Here is a 21969-nt window from a genome sequence, read left to right as displayed (position 1 = left end):
AATGCTCTGAAAAGTATAAATAGTCTCTGATAGGCAGTCAGCCAGGAATAGGGTGAGGTGGAAGTTTTCAGACAGGTGAATGAGTTGGGGGAATTGTGTCTGTGGCTTGCCAGTCTCTTGGTAGTTTTGCTGTCCAGGTGCTTACTTTGTTTTACACTGTATGTGTCTGTTACTTTTCTAGATTGCCTTATGTTTGAGTAACGGGATCCCAGACAAACAGCCCCTTCCTGAAGCAGGTGATACAAATACTGCACCAGATCAGGTATGTCCTGTACATCTTGCCAGCTTGGGAGAGCAGAGGAGGGCAGAATGAACTGGAAGGTCTTAATTCCAACCACAGCTTGTTGAGCTCAATGCTGGCATTGCAGAGGGCATTTCACAGGCCTATCAGACCCTCACAGGATTAGACTAAATGATAATAACTTTCCCTTTTGGCTTTAAAACTAACTAATGAACAGTGAAGGACTCCTGGCTGTTATTCCTGCAAGAATGATTGCTTCACCTGTGTTGATTTCAGTGTTAGAATTAGCCTCACCACAGATTTACTTGAGGCTACTGTTCTGGATTTCCTCTGTGAAGCTTCTGGTGCGGTATTTTTTTCTTTTTCACCTCTATCCTCTGAAATGTATTTTCACGTGATTGTGGGATGTTCATCTTCAGATGCCTTCCAAGGCCTGGTTCACTGTAAATTTTTCTCCTCTGAGGTATCTGAAACTTATATCCTCTGATTAGTTACCATCTTCATGAGCCTCAAACACTGGATGGGATATTCTAGGAGTAGCAATTGTGTCCTGCATTTCAGTAAAGCACCATGCATGGCTGTGATCCAACCTGTTATTTACAGATTTTACTCGTTGTTCTTGTCTCTGTTCCATCCAAAATAGTTCAGCTTGCTCAAGGGCTGACAGTTGAGTTGACGAATGCTGCCCAGCAGTGCTGTTGGCATTGCATGTCTTGCACCATCAATCTCCTAAGCTTTGCCAATTGCAGCACTGCTCTTGTTGCTTCCCTTGTGAAACTGCAGATTGATTGCGCAGTGACAGGAGTTTCCAAATTGAAATTAGATTTATATGAGCATGCACAACCAAATGAAGAGCAGCCCCATCCCACCCAGTATCCATTAAACTGTTTTGGGTAGAATATGTGTGTGCAGTGAATTAAATAAGTCTTGCACTTTTTGCACAGCTTTTGATGAATTCCAGCGATGATGTAGCTGCTGTTTCTTCCTCTTCAGCCTTTTTTGATAACCTCATCCCACAGAACATGAGCACATTGGAGATTCCTGTCACAGAAGGTATGTTACATAAAGAGTGTTTCTGCCCTCTTAGGAAAATGGGAGAGGAGGGAAAACCAGAAAATTCAGAGAGACCAGGAAGAATCTAGTTCACTCCGGCAGATGGATAGTTTTAAAACATATAACCCCTTCAAGTGTTATGCAGCATATCGCATTGAGCATAGAAATACTTCTTCCAGATGAGAGACCCATTAAAAATTTAGAAGAATCTTCTAGATGATGGAAGACCTAGAGTCAATTCAGTGGATTTTTTGAGTTTCCAAATTTTCTTTTAACTGGCTTTTAGCTGTTACTGCTTTTTAAGGCCTGCTCTTTAAAACAAGCATCATCATTGCATCTGAGTGATGACTCTTTGGGTTGACTCTGCTTCTGACCTCTGTAGATACAGATGGACTCATCAGCCAAGCCCTTTTGTTGGGGAATTTTGAGGGTGCAGTGGAGCTGTGCATGCGAGCAGAGCGCTTTGCTGATGCCATCATCTTAGCTATAGCTGGTGGGGATAACCTCCTAAAGGAAACCCAGAAGCGCTACTTTGCCAAGCAGAAAACAAATCTCTCCATGGTAAGTGATGGTTTTGTGAGCAGGGGAAGGTGTGCACTGTCTTGCCAAATGTTTCTCTGGATATATGTGGAAATGCTTTGTCTTCAATGAAGGAAGTAGAATGCCAGCAGAATCTGTGCATCTCCTATTGCATTTACTCTAATGTCTTGGTAGTTTTATGACAATTTTATGTTGTGTACATAGTATGTCTGTGTTCTCTGTTACTTTTTTTTTTTAATGGTTTTTGTCTCAGCTTCTCATGCTTGTAACCTGTGGTGCATACTGCCCCTTTACAGCTCAACTTGGAAGTTCCTAGTTTATTAATTTACAAATGGGGAAGTGTAACAGAGGATATCTTAACACTGTGCTCCCAGTCATTGATACCAGCTGCTCTGAAACAAGATACATGTTAGATCTTTAGTCTTGTCTAGTGTGGCTGTTTCCATATTCTTTTAAGTGCTTTGTTGGGCTTTTTAACTTTTCTTAGAGGCATCAGGTTCCAATTACTGTTAATGTAGGAATGCTGAGATTGTTGGACTTTAATGTACAGTGAGGTAGTCTCTGCATGGTGGAAAGTGTGTTTGAAAGTGCGCTGTTGCTTAGATTGTCAGCTTACCTTTTTCTTCAGTGACTGACAGGCCTTCTGCTTCCCTTACAGCTGCTTTCCTCCATTGTGCAGCAGAAGTGGCAAGATATTGTTTGCACATGTGATCTGCAGAGCTGGAAGGAGGCACTGGCCATCTTGTTAACATACTCAAAGCACGAAGACTACACTCAGCTCTGTGGTATGCAGTGTACCATGTTTTTATACAATTTCCCTTGCAGTACCTCTGGATGCTTACAGAAAGAAGTGGATAGAGTTAAGAAAAGAAAGCACTTCTTACTCATTACAGCGATCTGGAACTTATTTGAGTGTGGAGTGTTGAGTTAGGAGAATGATAGGTGCACACTGTAGCTGAGAATGATGGTGTAAAGTTTGGTATGTGGGTATTCCCTGTGACCTGTAGAAGTAGCATGAAAATAAACCAGGACAGATGCTATTCCTAGGCTGAGACATGAAGAGGGTGATTTTTATTCCATAGAGAAGGGTATTTCATTTACACTAAAAGGTCCAGTGTGCTTCATTCCACCTAAAACAGGTTTCAGCACCCTACTATTTCCTGGAGATTCCCACACCTCTTTTGGAAATAAAAAAAAAAGTGTTGGATTTTTTCACTGAATTCATCTGTCATTTCTTTCTTTCATGTGTTTGGGCAGATATAAAAATTGGCAGATGTAGAAAAGTATTTTTTTCAACCAGATTGGCTTTGGCATTTCTCTGTTGTCCAACAGTTATGCAATGGAGCTGGTGAAGGGTCTAGATCCCAAGTGTTAAGAGGAGCAGCTGAGGGGACTGGAGTTGTTTAGCATGGAGAAAAGGAGGATTGGAGTGACCTTACTGCTCTCTACAGCTACTCAAAAGGAGGTTGTACTTCTCCTAAACAGCAAGTGATAGGAGAAGAAGAAACAGCCTCAAGTTGCACCAGGGGAAGTTTAAATTGGACATTAGGAAAACCACCTACACTCAATGGGTTGTCAAGCATTGGAACAGACTGCCCAGGGAAAAGGTGCAGTCACCATCCCTAGAGTTATTTAAAAAACACGTATATGTTGCACTTAAAATCTTGGTTTAGTGGGACTTGGCAGTGCTAGGTTTATAGTTAGACTCAGTCTTAATGTCCTTTCCTGATCTAAATGATTCTATGATTCTAATTAGGTGCAGATTCAAAACACTGGGGTTAATGAGCTCTTCCAAAGGGGAGTGTGTTAAATGTTGGCTGCATCTCTTCCTCTCTAGACATGCTGGGTGCCCGCCTGGAGTCAGAGGGAGATGCAGCCCTGTGCAATGATGCCTGCCTCTGCTATATCTCATCAGGCAATGTGGAGAGGCTGGTGGAATGCTGGGTTAAAAACCATGAGACTTCATCACCACTTGCCCTACAGGTACAGGCACTGTGATATTGGTTTGACTCCTCTTTAGGCCTGTCTGGTAGCCCTGAACTGTTTGCATTTTCCCATCAGGGTGTCTGGCTTCCAGCAGACAGTGGAGACCTGTTTGTGCTCACCCAGGTATCTCCTTCTAGCCTACTTCAAAAGGAGGCTTGCACCCTGAATCAGTCAGGGCTTGTGTGTTTACATTGCACATAAATCCAGCCATGGACAGGAGTTACAGCCTACTTGCCTCTCTTACATACTGATGTCATCTCTGAGCTTCCTTTTGGTCAGGGAAGTTTGAACTATACCTTTTTTTTTTACTGGTAGTAGCCTGGGATACGTTTGCTGCTGTGCTTTTCATGTATAACATAATACTGCAGTTATCTGGCTCTACCTTCAGAACACCCTTAGCAAAATAAAATGAAGTCTGGATCATGATATTCCCACTGCAAGTAGAATGATGATACATGGGAAGTCACACCTTGCAGATAAATCAGGACTTCTAAGTCAACGTTGTTACCTACCTCTCTTCATTCCTATTGAGTATTTCACAGAATAATCCGAGTTCAAAGGGACCCACAAGGATTGAGTCCAACTCTTAGGTGAATGGCCCATATGGGGATTGAACCCACAACCAGCACCATGCTCTGACCAACTGAGTTAATCTCAGTAATGTGTTACACTTAAACCAGTCCTGCCAAAGTCACTAAGCCCTGTTGTGTCTGTCACTTGCTAGAATGAGCTAGACAAGTCTTCCACTTGAATATCTGCAGATAATGCCCTCTGCTACAGAGTTCACTGGTTTTGTAATCCCACTACTGAGTAAAAGAAACACTTCAGCACTCCTGGTTGTTTCTGAAACTGACCTCCTCCCAGTTGCCAGATATCAGCATGTATCATTCTACAGCTGTAAACACTGCTTTCATTTCTAGGAGTTGAAGGAGTTTTGAGTAACTAAAACCCTTCTGGTCCTTTTGCCAGCAGTAGTAGTTTTTTCTAGTGAATTTCTCTTGGTATGGTTTTAAGCCTTCCTCTTCCAAGTTGATCACCTGTAACAATAGTAGCTTCCTAGTAAAAAGATCACAGTTGATTGGAACAATCTTGTGGCTTCTGATTTTCTTTTTTTCCCTTACTATTAAAGTAGCAATGTCATGGTTTGCTTCCTGGTTCCTGTTTTTCTCCAAATGCATCTGAGGAAATGGTCATCAGTGACAGTATTTGGTGCAGAGGGGAGTAACTTCTGTCCACATTGGCCCTGATGTCAACTGAAAGTGGGGAGAGCCATCTGGTATTGTCTCAGCATGAGATGGACCAGTAAAACTAGTCAGATTCTGAGTAGTCTTATTTCTTCCTTCCTCCTGTATTGTTCAGGATCTTATAGAGAAGGTGATGGTGCTGAGCAGGTCCATTGAGATGCTCCGAGGCACCGCAGGACCAGCACCAGGCCCTGTCTTGGCAGAACGAATCACCCAGTATGCCAGTCTCCTGGCATCACAAGGATGCTTGGCAGCTGCAATGAATTACCTACCCAGCAGCTCTAAAGAGGTGAGTGAGAAAGAGTATAGGGGAGGGAAATTGTATAAGAGCTGGGGTTTTGTCATGCATCAGGACTTAAAGTTTCACCTTAGTTATGCTAACTTGAGAATAGAGGGGGAGGAGGGAAGGTATTCCAGGATATGGGTTTTGTCTTCATTTGCATTTTCTTTGTAGTGCCTTTGATTTAAGGAAAAGGAAAGAGTTATAGAACTGTAAAATGGTTGATGGAGAACAACATTGGGAAGCAGCTTGCCAGGGAAGCTGCCTCTCTTCTTGAAACTAGCTGGTAGAGGAAGGGAATGACGAGGTCACCTGGCAGTTTGAAATAAATCCATCTAGTGCCTAAATGTGGGTAGGGGTTGGGGAGGGAATACTGTAAAGACTGGGGGAAGGATCAGTGAGACTTCATCAGCCTAATTGTATGGCAGGTGATGTCCTGGATTGTCATTTACTATTTGTTGAGATTTTTTTCCTGCTGATTGTTGGGAACACAGTTCGTTTTGCAGTTTGATTCATAGTGCTTTAGGTCAGGGTCTACTTTAAATGCCTCCCCAGCATTTTCCATCTGGGGCTCTCAAGGTGCTTCTTCTAAAGCGTAGTTTGTTTCAGCTCCTGATTGAACAGCTCCGAGACCGGCTCTTTCATGCTCAGGGAGGGAATGTGGGTGATCAGCAGCCACCTCCTTTTCCCTACACTCGTGTCAATGTGGGGGTCATTAAACGCACAGCAGCCAAGGGTGGTTCCATCCCTGAAGGAGCAGCCCACACAGCAGGTCCCAGACATCCAGAGAAGGTAGGCCCTAAACTCAGGTGTTTGTGCCTTGGGGCAAGGGAGGAAGACTACTGGGTTGTGGAAGGCATAAGAAGTAATATGAGATGACATAACCTGCAGACACTGAGGAACTCCTCAATGATGTCCTTCACTGGAGCAAATGCAAGCTCCGTGACAATCCAAAAGTCAGCTGTCTGGCATCTTCTCACAAAACCCTGTCCTACATGCAGTCCCTGGAGGAGAATGTTACAAGTGTAGTGATCCACTGAGATCTCAAATCTTAGGGTGAAAGGGGCTGGGGTCATTTTCTATGCTCGTCGTACTGTGATATCTTAGTAAAATTAGTGTAGTATGGCTTCATGGCTTCACCTCAGTTCTTGCACAAGAAGACTGTTCACAAAGTTTGGCTTCCAACCTCTATTATTCCATTATTGTTCCTTCATTATTTCCTCCTGGTTGTGCTTTCAGGAAGTCATTATATGGGAACTTGCTCCTGAGGACTAATCCTTTTGAGAGCTGGAGAATACTCTGAAGAGTGTGGTGCTCATCTTGTTGAGCAAGTTACATGGTGGGAAAGGCCTTTGATCGAGTGCATCCAGGGCACCAACAGCAGAGCAGCAGCTTCTGTTGCCTAAGAAGTGACAGGGATAGAAATTGCATCTGCTAGTATTGTGTATGCATATGACTCTGTTGGCCATTTGCAAGTTCTTTGTTTTTTAATTGCAGCCCAGCTATCCATCATCGTTTGCCCCTTCAGCACCATCTCAGCCTTCAGTGCCTTCCCTCTTCACACCTCAGCCAGTGCCAGCAATGCCTGTGACACCTCACCACATTGCCCCTCCCCAGGCTAGCACGGGTCCACAAACAAGTGTCTATTCCAGAGGGCACCCATATCCACAGTACAACTTGGGCTTGAATCCAGCAACTGTCTCAGGGCCAGGTAAGCATTGTCTGATAGTTGTGTCCATTTCTAGGTTTTCTGAGACTAAAGCCTTCAATGTGGGTGGCTGCTCTAGTTTTTTCCTCACAGGCCTATTGTACTGACAAAGAACAGGTGAGCTGTCTAAGAGGCTTCTCTGTGCTTCTGACAGATCTAGTTGTAGTAACTGTTGCTGCATGTGTGCTGATACTAAGCATATATAGGTGTGGAAAAGCCACAGCTGGCTTGGTGGCAGTTTCACTGATGTAGCCTGGGCTAGGCGGGCACGGATATTAAAGGATATGGCTTGAAGAAGGGAAGGCTTACTACCAAGAAGGCTAGTGTCACGAGTAGTTGGCACATGAAACAAGTGATGCTGATACACTGTCTTTGTTGTCTGTAGCTGTGTCACAGTCTCAGCCATTTGGACCAGTGGGAGTTAGACCTGTTGGTCCTGCTCCTTTCTCCAGCCAGCCCTCTCTGCCAGGACAGTTGATGCCCATGACATCGCCTGGTGTTCCACCACCCAGACCTGCCCTCTTCCCTCCAGCCTCAGTCCCATCATCTCAGCTTCCTGCAGCTTGTCCTCTCCCTGTGGCAAGCCAGTCTCCTCTAGACTTCTCTTCAGCACCTTTCAACTGCCCCATGAACATGGGTTATCCTCAGGGAGGTCCTGGAGCTCCGTCTACTAAACCACTGCCAGCAGCCATTCCTCCTCCTCCCACAGGTAAGTACTGCTTGTGTGTCCCAGACAAGCCCAGGTGGGGTTTGCAGTGTGTAATGGACATGGATCTTCTGAGGTCTGGTCTGTCTCCATGAAGACTGGATGTGGTGTTGAGGCAAACCTTAGAGGCAGAGAGTGCTGAGTCTTGCTGTGGTAGTGGAACACAACAATGGTGACAGTTTCTTTCAGCCTGCTCAGTTGTTCTGTCTCCCAGGTTATGGTTGCAAGATGATGTCTCTTCAGGTCCTTAGTGCACCCTGAATAGTCATCTACTCCAAAGGCATCTGCTCTGATGGAAAGGGTGGTGGTTCCCAAGGAATGCCTGATAGTAGGTTTGCTCATCTCACCCTCGCTTCTGCAACTTACATGAGAAGTGTATTTGAAATGGTGGGAGAGCTTCCCTGTCCATGAAATACTCCTTATTTAGCTTCAGGATTAAATTCCTCTGTCTGCTGTGCTCTAGGGCTACCATTTTCTTCCTGTTGTGATAAATGGCTTGTCTGGGAATCACTTCTGGATTCCTCTCTGCAGTGTTTAGACCCCTTTGGGTCTACAGTTTGAATCCAATCTATCGTGTGAAGTCCTTGCTAGCATGATGAATAGAAAGAGTGTTGTTGGACCTAGTTCCCCATGAAATTCTGTTCTATTTCCCAGAATATCTGGTGTTTATTAATTCTCTGTTTGCTGTCTCAAGGGACAGGCTTAGCCAGGCTGTGGAAATCCCTAACAACAAAGCTGACAATCCACAGAATTTTGAGTAGATGCTTCTCCAAACCACACGTATGCTGAGAGTGAAGGAACTGAGGCTGTGATGTTTGCCTTCACCTGAAATCCTTTGCTGACCTGTGTTTATCCAAGGGTAGCAAATCCCACTGTGTCAAGTCTGTGGGGACTACACACCAAAGGCTCTAAGCTACAGCTGGACAAATTCCTTCCTGAAAAGCTTTTTGGCATGGTAGTCCAGTGAAATTACTCACTGAATTAAAGCTGTTGGTGATTATGTCTTTTCCACCCTGCCTTGATTTTCAGGTTTCTTCCCTTGGCTAGATCCCCACACGGATCATGCAGGTAGTACCCAGAGAAACATCCAGACCTGTGGGGCAGACAATGTTGCTGCTCCCAGTGAAATGCATGTTTTGATGTGTGTACACGTGTGCATGCTCACTGCTGTTTGTTGTTCCCTTGCATGCCTGGAGAGCTGTAGGGTAGGGAACATACCTGTCCTGAGGACTAGTAAGTGACAGCTGGGGATATTGGAAGTGAAATAAAAGTACTATGCTATTACTCATGAGTTTGGGTACAGAAAATAGGGTGTCCTCCTTCTACCTTCCTATTTTCCTCCAGTTGTGGAGGTATTAGACCATTTTCAGTCCCTGTCTTTTCAGGCAGTTGCTGGGCCAGCAGGACAGGGAAGCAGACAGTTTTCCTGTCTTGGTTCTCTAGGTGAGGAACAGGCCAGTGCTTGTAATTCATCTCTCCCTGTTACTCTCCCAGCCTTGTGCATGGTTTTGCTTGTGCTTTCCTCCTGTGGTTTGGAAGAGGTGGAGTCCCAGCAGAAGCAGTGGTGGAGTAGAGCTTCTCAAGCAGAATTTGGGGGCTCTCTTCCAAGGGGAACTGGAAATCCTTTTTGGCTTTAGTTAAAGGGTGAGGTTTGGCTTTGAATTTTAGTTTGACTCTGGAGGAAAATTTGGATCCAAGGGGTTTTCTGACTGATACTTTGTACTGATTTCTCTCCTTGGGATTCGTTGGTGTTGAAAGGGTAGTCATATTCTAATTTACATTGTCAGTGGGGTAAGGCTCAATGTCTCTGTGGTCTGTCAGTGTTCTGATTGCTGCTCTTTGGCAGGACAATCTACCAGGCACAAATCTCACAGCTTTATTTAGGAAATCCAAGTACTTATAGGCCCTTACATCCCCAAGCAGTCTGGCTGTGTGGAGTGGGACTCCAGAGAGGGAGTTGTCCCTTCAGCAGAGAAACAAAATACCTCCGTTTCTCCCTGTTAAGGGAAGATGATTCCACAACAAGGATTTCAAGCACTTCTTTAGGCTGAAGATGCCTTCAGGAATTCACTACTAAGAAATTCCCTTCTCCTTGGCAGCATTTGTCCCCAGTTTTAAAGGCAATGTATGGCATGCTTGGTTCAACAGTGCAAACTGGCTTCCTTGAGAGTGCTTTATTTCCTGCTATTATTGTTCTGATTTTGATTTGTATTTTTCTTAATCTGAAAATGGACTGTAAAATCACTCAGTCTGACTGGCCAAAATGGCTTGCTTTGGAAATTCCTGAACACAGTATCTACAGCTCATGAACATTATTACTAACACAATGAACAGACACGTCCACTTGCAAAAATCCCAAGTTCCCGAGAGTGTCAGGGACAGGGAGAAAGACAGCAACATGTTGGCTCATCTCCTTTTTGGCCAGGATAATCCCTGATTCCAGCTTCTGATGGTCTTGTTTTTTCTAGGACAGGCATTACTAGAGACTGCTGCCATGGGGCACTCCTTTCAGGGATGGTGAGAAATCCTATTTCACAAGTAGCATAGGGAAGATAGCATTTCACCCCAGCAAAATGCACTAGGGTCTGTTGTCTCTCATGTCTGATGATTAAGTGCCTGGCTTAAGTGGTACAATTTAAATAGCTATTTCCAGTGAGGATACAGAGTGCCACTGGGTTGGAATAGTGCCAAGGACTGCTGGGCCACAGACTCAGTGGGGGCCAGCCGAGTTCTAGGGCACAGAATCCCCAAGCTAGAAATAGGTGCCAACTTAATTAAACTTCTGATCCAAACTCATCAGAGAGCGAGTCTTGAAATCATGGGAAAAGGGAGGGCAAAAAGAGGCTGCCAGAATTTTAATAATAAAGGTAATTAAAGTAATGAAGCACCTTTTGCATCTTTACCCTGTGATTTTTAAAGCTCTGTTCAGGATCAGTAGCTCATTAAGTGTGGCTCTGAGCTCGAGCAATTCTGATATTGCCCCCTTAGAATTCCTCTGTTTTCTCACAGATTATTCCTGTCTCATGGGCTTGTGGTGATTAATACTGGGGTTTTGTCTAAAGAGGCAGGTACCTTTACAGGACAGCAGCAGATAAGGTAGTTGCAAATTGACCTTTGCAGAATGAAGAGTGGACACAAGTCTTTTGATATCATGTTGTTTGATGGATTTTAAATTACCTGGAGTGAGGTTAGAGTACTACAGAAGCATCTGCTGAGACACCCTTCTGCTCCCAGAGCATTTACTGGTTAAGTCTATTCCCTTCTCTTTGACAGTCAGCAAATTTTGCTAAGCTTTGGTTCTGAACATGATTTTTTAAGTGAACCCACCCCTAAATCTTTCTGCCTTTATCAGAACAGCCTGTATTGTGTTGGACTGCCACCGTGAGCATTCCTGTGAGTACTGATGAGAAGCCCTCTCACCTGTAGCATAGCTGTTGCTGTGCTACCACAGTGCCAGATTCTCTGGGGAACCCCAAGAACTTCCTGAAATGTGAGCTGCACAGGGGACATGGTGGGGACATGCAGGTCCCCACCAAAGTTCAGGCCTGACTCTGAGGCTGATTTATGCAGCTTATACAGAATCCAGAAAGCTTCAGGTAGTTAAAAAGAAAGTTTCCTGTGTGGGAGTGGATATGTGCCAGTTCAGTCTGATCAGACATAACCTCATTAAGGCTGTGCACACACTAGGATACAAAGAATGAAATTAAGAAAGGGAAGGGGAAGCAAGAGTATCTCGTGGGCCTGTGAGCTGGGTTTGAAATTCCTCAGCTGAAACAGTCTAAAGGTGCAACGACAAGGGAATTGGAGCCAAAGGGCCTTCTCCTGAAGGAAGTTCTAAACAGTGCATGGATTGTTGCTGCAGCCAGCTTCTCACAGTCTGAGGTTTGTGTCTTGTCTTCTGTCCTGGCAGCTCAGGAATCTTGGAGTGATCCCTCTAGTGGAAGAGGAGGCCTTCCAAAGAAAAAGGTAAGTTTTCAGCTACAATATGTGTTGGTTGTCTTTTAGCCAGGGAATTCTATGTGACAGATACATTCCTATAAATGCTTGCTGTCAAACTCTGCAGGTCTCTATCCCTGTTGCTCTGTCTACATCTGCACTGCATGGCTAGGACTGGAGTCTAAGCAATCTTGACTCTTTGCCATCCAAAGTCACATGCTGTTCTGCAGGGTGGCTGTTTTGTAATATGGTTATCAGCTCTAATGTTGCATCCTCTGTCAGTACTTCCCAGGCTGCCTACAATAATTTGTTGTTAAAAATACAGATTTAATCTTATGCCCTTGCCTACACAATTTTTTTGATGGCAGCTGAGGAGGTCACATCCTCTTCACACCTGACAGCTAGGGGCAGCATTTTCCCTCAGAACAGTGAGACCTCAGTGATTTTCCTCAGATGCTGATACCAAACGATAAGGCACTTGTGCTGAGAGAAGTTGGGACAGGTGTAGCTGTGAGCTGCCTGCTGTGTTGGTCCTGCAGCTTTCTGCCTTGTCGTGATTGCACTGGAGGGCCTGTGAGCTGAGCTCTTCTGCAACAAATGCTCTCAGTACCCCGATTCTATCACTGGTGCCTGCTGGCAGGTGTGATGAGAAGCTTCTTTGGCATCCTTCCCACCCCCCACCCCTCTTCTTTAGCTTGGAACAGACTTCTCGCCCTTTTTTTCTGGCAGCATAGCTGGGAACCTGCTTCAGGCTGTGCTCACTACAACAGGATTAGCCTCTTGTTAAAGCCATCTCCTTTTGATCTAGCCCTGTTGGAGAGAATCTGTCATGACTCTCTGGCTTAGCAGGGGCATGATGAAGTGTTTGCAAGAGGAATCTCCCCCCATGTCGTGGGATTTTCCCCAATACTTGCTCAGTTGGACACTTCACTGCTGCTAATCTCTACATTCAGGACTCGTGCCGTTGCAGAGACCAAGCGGCTTTCTGAGCACCAGTGCTCTCAGGGGTAACGGATCTGTTTGATTGAACAATTCCCGAGGGGTTTTCTTGCTGTCGCTTTGACTGTTCATCTAGGATGGAAGGGCCATATTCTCTGAGTCAGGGGACTGAAAGAACAGGGATGTGTTCTTTCATCATCTTGAGAACTGGAGACTCTTCAAGTTAGAAAGGATGTTGAATTTTTCTGTGGAGAAGCAACCAACCTTTCTTCCTTGGATTTGGTTTTCTTGATTTTTTTTTTTTTTCTTTCCTTTCTTTGCTGACAGTTGCCTGAGAAATTTACTCCTCTGGCCCCCATCACAGCTCCAGTAATGGGTGTGCCTGCTGAACCCCAAGGGATCCATCCTCAGCTATCCAGGTTGCAAGAATCTGGCCAGTCACCCCCAGGAGCACCCAAGGAAGGCAGCCTACAGGTACCAGGGAAAGTGGGGCATTCCCTAGCCACCAGCATCTTGTCAAGGAGAAAAACAACTCAGCTTTTGAGGTTCTTACTACTTGGCAGCTGCAGAGGGCTTATGCTGCTTCCTAGCCCCTACAAGTCATCTCTGCTGAGCATTAGAGGAATTGCCAGGTTGGAAAAATGACACCTGGGTATGGGTGGGAGAGAGCAAGGGAGACCAGGCAGGCTGTCAGCCTGCTGGGAGTTAAGAATTCACAGACACCTGGAGCTGTATCACAGTCTGAAGATAACCTAACTTTGTGCTTCCAGATGTTCTCTGGGTTTGTGAAGGGGTGAAATTTTTTCTGTTCTCTAGGTTGAAGAGGGGAATCTACCTGTTCCAGCCTTTCATGCTCCTACTGAATTCATTCAGCTGCATTTTTTTTTTTCTGTCAGTATCACCAGCTACCTAGGGAAAGCATTGAGAGGAAGGAGCTGCCCCCTGAGCACCAGGCTTTGAAGACTGCATTTGAAGGGTTGGTGCAACGCTGCTCGGCTGTTGCCACTGATCCAGTAAGTCCTCCCTTCTCTGATCTTGGACTTTTTTTTCCCTTATAGATGTTTGACTGATGCTTCCTTCTTTTGGTTGGGTAAAGAAAGGAAAAGTCTTGTCCCTCTAACCAAGTTAATCTCCATTTGCCTCCTTCCTTTAGGCTGCAGGTTTGTTCATCTTTGGGAACTGAGATGCATTCTTTAACTTTCATCCCCTGCTGCTCATTGCCTTCTTGGAGCAATGATTCTGTCCTCCTGGCTCTTTCTTTTACGGAAAGTAGAAGAATTTACTCAGCTAATTCAGTTTCACTGCCTTGATCTGCAGACAGTTCCTGCAGAGCTGGTATTACTAGCTATCTTTAGATCTTAGAGGAAAAGGCTGAGATATCCAGGTGGAAGAGAAAGCCAAACAATCTTTGTGTCCAAGTAAATGTAATTTCTCCACCCTGGTTCCTGAAAAGCTATTGGCACATGTCACATTGGGTGAATGTGTCAGGCCAGACTGTCTGGAAACAGAAAAGTAGTGTTTGAACATTGTGTTAGGTTTCTAAGTCTTCCCAGGGCTTGGGGCTGCTAAGAAGCCTTCCAGAATACCTCTGTTTGATAGGTGCTAGGGCGAACACAGCCCAGACTGCTATGCCAGAGTCGGGCAATTAGAGCAGCATCTTCAGTGTGTTTGCTCTGTGCTTTCTGAGAGTGCAGCATAGCAATTTCTGCAGTATAATCTAAAGGTTCCCTCTATGAACAGAAAGGCCTGCTGGTTTAGGCTTAAGCACTTAACTCAGGTGGTGGTTGAATAGCTGGCTCTGTACAGCAGTGCAAGGCACCTGAACTCTTGTGGCTTCCAGGCCTATTCCGAGAGCCAGCCATTTGTGTTCATGGAGTAAATTATCTGTGAGTGGATTATTCACGATGGGGTTAATGAGGTCAGTCTCATCAGAGCTTCAGTACTCACTTCACACACTTTCCTTGGTGGTTACCTAGAGTGGGAAGGATATTCCCTCTTTTCCCTAAGAAGACCAGGAAGAAACTCTTCTTGGGCCAGTCAGGGTGAGGCTGTCTGAACACCCCATGGGTCAACTAGTGGATGTTCTTCACAGTTTGAAAGTCATCAGTCTATCCTGTGGTCTGAAAATACTGGCAGAAGGGAGGCATGCCTAAGCTGGGAGATGGGAAAAGGGGCAATCCATCTTTCTGTGTTGGGGAGAGAATGTGTATATATGTACATGTATATATATGTGCAGAGTGAGGGCATGGCTGGCTTGTATCACAGACCCTGGCTGTCAGAGGCTGAGATGCAGCTGAATGGTAAGGTGCTGCGGAAAGACAGAGGAAGGGAGGGACTGAGTGAGAGCACTTTGGCTCTGGAGAGGTGGCTTTGAAGCTCTGGCAGACAAGCAATCCCTATTTTGCTTCAGAAAACGCGAAGGAAGCTGGAGGACGCGCTGCAGCGGCTGGAGTGTTTGTATGAGAAGCTGCGCGAGCAGGCGGTAAGTAGATGCCACCATTCCTTGTGGTCCTGCTGGGTCCCTGAGCACACCTTGGCACTGGCTTGTGGGTCTTGGTGTCTGTACCAATGTAATTGGCACATATTCTCTTGGAAAACAAGGGGAGTGCCAAGACCATTAATCCAGCCTGCCTTGTATCTTTTTTCTTAACTTTAACTCAGACATAGTGTAAGGAAAAGTTGAGGAGGTATCTGAAAGGTGCTTTTGCCCTTCCAGAAGTATACTGGCACATAGATCCTAGATGGGAAGGGGCAGTTGGGAGTGGTTAAGTGTGAACATAGTGTAACTAGCTTAGAAAACTCGGAAGTTAGTGATGCCAGTTGCTGATGCCAGCTGGCATTTGTAGTCTGGGAAAACAAGGAGAGAAGCAGCTATCCTTCCTGCCAGTGCTTGACTGTATAGGTGCTGTTTGGTGAAGATGAAGTGGAGAATAGTAATGAAGGGTGTGGAGGGAGAGAGACCTGTGTTATATCACTGAACATGCTGACTCATTTCTTCTCCCTCTCCACAGCTCTCTCCAACCATCCTCATGGGTCTCCACGAAATTGCCCGATGCATTGAGGCTAAGAACTACCCACAGGGTCTCCTGGTTCACACACAAGTTGTGAGCAGCAGCAGTTTCAGTGAGGTGTCTGGTTTCATGCCCATCCTGAAAGTCCTCATGACCATAGCAGGCAAGCTGAATGTGTAAAGTGTGGAGCAGCTGGAACAGTGCACACCAGGAGCTGGTGGACTGCCTCACCTGTTGATGTGCTGCAGGTTGTGGACTCTCCTTCTGACTTTGGAGAAATAGGTCTGTGCCAGTGCCTGGAACTGTGCTAAGCCAGCACACCTGGCCCCATCTACTTTCCAGACAGCCCACTGGTGCCTGCAGCTCCTGGAGAATGTTTTTTCTCTCTTCTTTCTTACTGGTCTGAGGCCACTTTTCAGCCCAGGGATCTCAATTTCCAGCTGTCCAGGTTGCACAGGGATCCTTCTTCTTCCCTATATCTCCAGCACAAAAGGGAAAATCTTTCCCTTTTAGGCTGACATTGCTTTTTACTTTTCAGGAAACAAACAGGGCTGGTACCTGCAGCACCACCACAGAACAGCCTCAAGCTCTATTCCCTGCTGCAGAGTAAACTTCCTCAGTGGTAGCTGGGCTGCTTTGGGAACCTAGGCTGGTGTGTCCTCACTCTGCTGGGCTGCAGCAAGGATTTCTCCTGGCTCCTTCTTTCTCTTCATTCTCATCCTTGACTCACCCTTTCACCCCTCTGCACCCATATCCTGCTACAGCTGGGACTAACTACTAGTCTACTCAAGGCCAGCTTTGGTTCTCTTTCTTCTTTACCCAGCTCTCTTGTTTTTAAAAGTCAAGTCTCCTGTTTACCCTCTATCCACTTTCCTTTATATCTTTTCCCCCATCATCTGCAGGCTCAAGCCCATAATGTTTCAGATCCAGGGATGATTTCCTTTCCAGTTCCTGGGACTCTCCCATTCAGGAATGTAGGCAGGTTGCGCTCTGTGCACTTCTCCCCAGAGCCAGTTGCATCCTGTCTTGGGGCTAAAAGCTGCCCTTTCTGGCTCCTGGCCTTTTTCACTTCTTTTACTTAAGCACTGCTGGACTTTTACCTACTGGTATTATCGACAGGCTTCCTACTTCAGGTTTTTCAGATGGCCTAGGGACTTTAAGAGCAGCAGGGATTGTTTAAGTCCCATAAAGATTTCCCTTGAGCTACCCTGCCCAGCCCAGACTTGAGCAGGGAGAGACAGCTCATTGCTACAGGTATGGTGCATTCATACTACCTACAGTTACAGATACATGCAAAGGTAGTTCTCAAAGGCCCATTGGCACTCTGGTGGTAGGAATACGCTGCAGGAGGTGATCTTGTCAGGACTTGAAGGTATGGATTGTGCTGAGACTTGTCATCACTGTGGCAATTCCTCTGGAAGTAGATGAATGAAGCATATCTGTCCTGAGGAAGAAGTCTGGGAAGGTAGATGGGATTTTAGGGCACATCTTTGTGTGTGTTTATTTCCCTCCCTTCCTCCCTCTTTGCCTGCTCTCTCAACATCCTTCTTACTAACCAGGCAGCATAATCATTGATCCATAGCCGAGAGCAAGGCTTATTCCCAAGATTTGGATGCAGCCAGCCCCTATTTGCTCTGCTTGCTGCTTGAGTGATAATGCTATCGTGGGCCTGCAGTTCAGTGACATACACAAATCAACCTAGTCTACCATGAGACTTAGGAGGGAGGAGAATCAGAGAAGGGAGGAAGAGGACATGTCTCATTCACTCCTTTCCAGGTCAAAGTGCCTCCTTGTTGCTGCTGTGTTGTTTCTATTGCTGCGGTTTGATGCACTGAGAAATTACAGAACAGTGAAATAAAAGCTGTGTTTTGTGATGCTTTTTTTTCAGAGGCTTGCTACCTCTGGCTGCATGGGACTTCCTCAGTCTGCATGGCCACCCACAGAGGGGGCAGCTGAGAACCGTGTGGGGCAAACCAGATTTTGGGCTCTGCTGCTATGGGTGGCATCCATCCTGGTGTGCTGAGACCTCAGGTCTTATGCCCTCTCTAAGGCTGCAGGGTCAGAGCACTGATCTCCAGATCACCTGCACCAGTTGTGACTGTTCATCTGCATCAGACACAAGAAGGCCCTAAACTCAGGTTCTCTTGGGGAATCTCAGCCGTGTTTGAGATTTTGCACTTGACATAAAGAGCTGGAAGTATGTCAGTAAGTAAACAGAGAGCCCTTGATGACATTGTCTCCCATTGGAAATAAATGTTACACCACTGAAGCCATGCAGCTTGAACTAGGATAAGGATTGGACCTGTGTGAAAATTTATACCCTTGAATTGTCAGTTCTTATCATTAGTTAATAACTTAGGAATCTGTTGGCTGATTTCATTTAATCTTTTAAGGATGTAAGAAGGGCTAAATGGAAACATAGTACTGAGATAAAGGTGGGGGAATCAAACTTCTTTCTTACAAAAGAAAGAAATTCTGATGTAATTTTTTTTTCTGTCAGCTAGCTAGTATGTATGGACAACCCTTCCAGTCAGCACACATGAAACTCTGAAATATGAAGACTGTATTACACGGCCCAAGGTTGGAGGACTTGGGAGGAAGCAAAGGTTTGAAAAGATTGTTTGAATGGTAAAAATTTGAAGGGCTGTTGCTGAGAAGGGCCCAGGGTTTCTGAGAGTTGCGGGTGTTAGGGACACAACACATGCATTCAAGGAAAACAAGCCTTTTGTAGTTCTGCTGCTGGCAGAGGCAAACACCCAGTGTGAAGGAGTCTTGAAGAGCTTTTGGTCTGGAGCAGTTAGCAAACAGCTTGGCTAATAGCTGTCCCCCAGCAGGAACAAGCAAAGCTGATTTTCAAAGGTAACACTGACGCAGCATCAGAATGGTGTTATCACACAGGTAGCTCCGGTGGCATACATTTGTTTAATGAGTGTATAAGGGAAGTCCCAGGTTTCTGAGATCACTTAACAAGCCTGGCATTTCTTAGATTCTGCCTTTTTGGATTCAGTTATGGTACACTTTGCACTCCAGCCCTTTGCTCTCTTTAACTCAGGCCACTTCTACTGCTGAGAAATAATCACAGATTTTCCACGTATCTCTCAGATACATATGACATTAGTTCCCTCCAGCACGCATAGCTGCTGCTACCGGGTACTTGTGCAGAGACTGGCTGTTTATCCTGCCTTTGATGTGAGTTCTTCACACCTGCCCCTCTGTTGCTCTGTCTTGCTTCATGTTTACCCCTGTAAGCACCATCCCTGAAGCTCTTTGCTTTGAAAGCAAGCAGAGGGGGAAGTGAGATGAGTCGCTTGAAAGTCTTGGAGAGGCTGGGGGCAGAGGCCCTGTCTCTGCAGCCCTGGTGTGGTATATTACCTTTCAAACCCCGCTGGAAAGTGCTCCTCCGTTTATAGCACCATCTCTGCTGGCTGGCAGTATCCCAGGGCAGTGAGCATTGCCCCCTCCCGTGTGGGCACATGGCTTCACAACAACCGGGCACCAGAGAAAGCATTTTCAGTTGGGTGAGAAGGCCTTTGGGTTGACAAAGAATTTGGGGGGGAAGGGGGCAGCAGGAAAGGATCCCTGGGCACAGAGAACAGAGCTCTAATCCCGTAGCAGATAACATCATGTCTGCAGGCTAGGCTTGTGTGTGTTTGGGGGAGCTGGAGGGGCAGAGATTGTTAGGCAGTATTTGTTTGTAAAGCCACTTGCTCTGAAGATAATGCTTGCACTAACTTCTATTGAGGGAGCAGTGTGAGTCCCCACAAAGTCCTTTCCCAAAGTGTCTTTGAAGCCAAGAACCCATTGAAAGGAAGAAAGGCCAAGAGAGGGGATTAGTTTGTTCAGCAGCTGTGAATTTCAGTGGGAGGCTGATGAACTCCAAAGTCTTTGTTGAGATGTTTTTTGTAAGGAGCCCTGCTGGAGGGAGAGACCCACACCGGGGCCGCGGCCTTAGACAAGAAGGAATCTGAAACGGCGGGGAGCTGTAAACGGGCCACAAGGACTTTTCCCAAACACTTTTCGGAAAAGGTGTTGTAAAGAGATCGGAGGGGGATTAGCATGTGAAATGACACTTTCCATTGACTCCACTGAGGGGAGGGGAAAAGGGCTGGCTGGCTGATTTATTAGCATTTTGTTCCCTTCTCTATTCTGCTCCCCCAGCAGCCCCCCCTCCTCCCGAGCCCTCTAAAGAGGCTCGGATTGGAAAAGGGAGCGGGGGGCTGCCTGTTTGTGTGTCATCTGGGCGAAGGTGACCACCTGGGAAGCTGAATGTAAATATTTCTCCTCTGAGGAATGCGCCTTCATTAAACCGAAATGAATACATGGAAGCATCCAATCCTGCCCACAATGGCAGCAGGGCCTTTACCGCTGCGGGCTCCGTGCGCCGGGAGGGGGGACCCGCTGCTGAGGTCAGCACATTCTGCAGCTGCGGTGTCGCCGTTTCCCGGCGGAAGCAGCGTGTGGCGGCGGGGCTCTCACTGAGTGCCCCACATGTCCCCTTCGGCAGCGGCTGTGCCACGGCCTTCGCGGGCAGCACTGTGGGGCAGCAGTGTCAGCAGGGGACGGATGGAGTGCGAGTGGGAGGAAGAGGGAAGCGGCTTCTGCAGCTTTTCCAGCTGACTGTGGAACTGGGAGAGCCAGCAGGAAAAGAGAGGCCCATGCTGGAGCTTTCCCTGGTGGCTGAGAGGCTCTTGCTTCCTCTTTCCTTTCCTGGCCAACCACAGGGACATGGGGGAGCTGCTGCTGGGGACGCAAGAGACCTTCAGCAGGGTCACTGGCTAGTAAGAGCTTCTGTGCAAACAGTGGTGGTTTGTGTGTGAAGTGGAAGTGTTTCAGTTTTCCCTGAGAATGGGCCAAGGTTTGTTGCAATTTTTGAAAGGCCAGATTCTTGCTTGACCAGAATGCTCTTGCTCTCATGAGACCCTAGGTCCAAATTCCTGATCCCTGTGAGGTAGTCTTAGAATCAAGGGACTAATTGATAATGAAGACAAATGCAGGCTGCTGAGTGTCTTTAATATATCTATGATGTAGTGGGCACTGGGCCCTGCCTGCTGCCCTCCCACCCCGTTTCCTCCTGGCAGTTGCATTGCAGTTGGATGCATCCTCAGGCAAGCTCAGGAGAGAGCACATCCTTTCCCCTCGTGGTAGGAGTTGAGATTGTGCTGGCTGGAACTGGCTAGATCTTCCTGGGCTCAGATGGGTAAGCAGTGTGTTTTAACCTCCAGGACACTTAAATTTCTACATACACATGCAAAATGGGACGAAAGAACACCCAGCCACTTAGACACAACAGCATTTTGCAAGCACTTGGCTACTGATTTATTGCATTGGCTATTGGTTTACAAATATTGGCTACAAGATGGCTCTAATGGCCAGTAACAGCTCTGCTGGCTTCTTGTCTGGCTAAAGGACACTTCAATCAGCAAAGTAGGCGATCTTATTGCAGCACAGAGGAAGATTGCTGTGATGGTGCAGTGAGCTTCCCCAAATCCTGCAGCTGGTAGCTTCTTACCTCCCTCCCCTAGCCTCAGCAAGGGAACAGAGATGCATCAACCAAATCTTCCTGCTGCTTGCTTAGCCTATAGAATATATACAATAAGTGGTAGAGGAAAAACTGTTATGTATACATCACAGTAACTGTGCAATAAATTAAACTTCAAAGTGCTTCACTTTCCTATTTACACCACCATTAAATAGTAACTGACATTATTTTCTCAGACTAGGAAGAAGTGTTTAGTTAGTTAGCTGACAGGGTAAGAGTGCTTGGCAAGTACACCAGGACATGGGGAGTAGGCTCAGCTTGGCAGCTCCTCACTGGGAGCGATTTGGGAGGAAGGAGGTAGTGGAGAAGTGTTAGGGCATCTTTATGGCATCAGTCAGTGGCTTTGATAGGAATGCTGGCCTAAAAAGGGAGACCAGACCTGGAGACTTGGAAGATATATAGAAAGCATGTAAAAACCAAGTGATGGGACCCCTATTTTGGACAGCTGTGTAATGGGCAGATCAAGCAGCAATTTGGATCTTGCTGCTGCCATTTCAAATGCAAAGTAAAGCACTAGAGAGCTTAGCAAAGCTGTCAAAGGGTGGGAAGCAAAGCTGTGGGGTCCCTGGAGGCTGTCTTGCTGAGAAAGGAGTTGCATATGTTTTGTATCTCCTCATACTGTAGGCCTGAGGCAATAACTGTTTTAGTAGCTCTATTTTTTAAAAGCCTCTTCTCATTTACAGATTACTGATCTGAGTTGCCCAATTGCTGGTGCCACCTCAGTTTCCTTGTACTTTTAATCTCACTTACTCAAAAGCCCAGAGCAGGTGCTTGTTTGGGGAACAG

General features: G+C 46.2%; 1 protein-coding gene across 6 annotated transcripts in view; it reads left to right on the top strand.

Moving 5' to 3' along the window:
* Window positions 1-21330, top strand: part of SEC31B (SEC31 homolog B, COPII coat complex component) — a 38819-nt gene extending 17489 nt beyond the window's left edge. For 4 of the 6 annotated variants that reach the window (XM_041461093.1, XM_041461094.1, XM_041461092.1 and 1 more), the window contains exons 13-27: window positions 182-262; window positions 1186-1294; window positions 1677-1855; window positions 2493-2619; window positions 3672-3817; window positions 5180-5353; window positions 5954-6136; window positions 6842-7055; window positions 7438-7761; window positions 8788-8826; window positions 11669-11724; window positions 12961-13107; window positions 13530-13646; window positions 15044-15115; window positions 15645-21330. In XM_041461093.1, coding sequence (XP_041317027.1) covers window positions 182-262; window positions 1186-1294; window positions 1677-1855; window positions 2493-2619; window positions 3672-3817; window positions 5180-5353; window positions 5954-6136; window positions 6842-7055; window positions 7438-7761; window positions 8788-8826; window positions 11669-11724; window positions 12961-13107; window positions 13530-13646; window positions 15044-15115; window positions 15645-15824 — 2148 coding nt within the window. In that variant the 3' untranslated portion in view covers window positions 15825-21330. The remainder of the gene's footprint in view (window positions 1-181; window positions 263-1185; window positions 1295-1676; window positions 1856-2492; window positions 2620-3671; window positions 3818-5179; window positions 5354-5953; window positions 6137-6841; window positions 7056-7437; window positions 7762-8787; window positions 8827-11668; window positions 11725-12960; window positions 13108-13529; window positions 13647-15043; window positions 15116-15644) is intronic. The other 2 variants (XM_041461096.1, XM_041461097.1) reach the window with 2 other exon arrangements.
* The last annotated feature ends 639 nt before the right edge of the window (window positions 21331-21969 follow it).

This window comes from Pyrgilauda ruficollis, unplaced genomic scaffold (genome assembly GCF_017590135.1).
Source record: "Pyrgilauda ruficollis isolate IOZ18807 unplaced genomic scaffold, ASM1759013v1 scaffold15, whole genome shotgun sequence".
In the NCBI taxonomy this organism is placed as follows: domain Eukaryota; kingdom Metazoa; phylum Chordata; class Aves; order Passeriformes; family Passeridae; genus Pyrgilauda; species Pyrgilauda ruficollis.
Note: the sequence above shows the minus strand (reverse complement) of the source record. Positions and strands in the feature narration are given on the sequence as shown.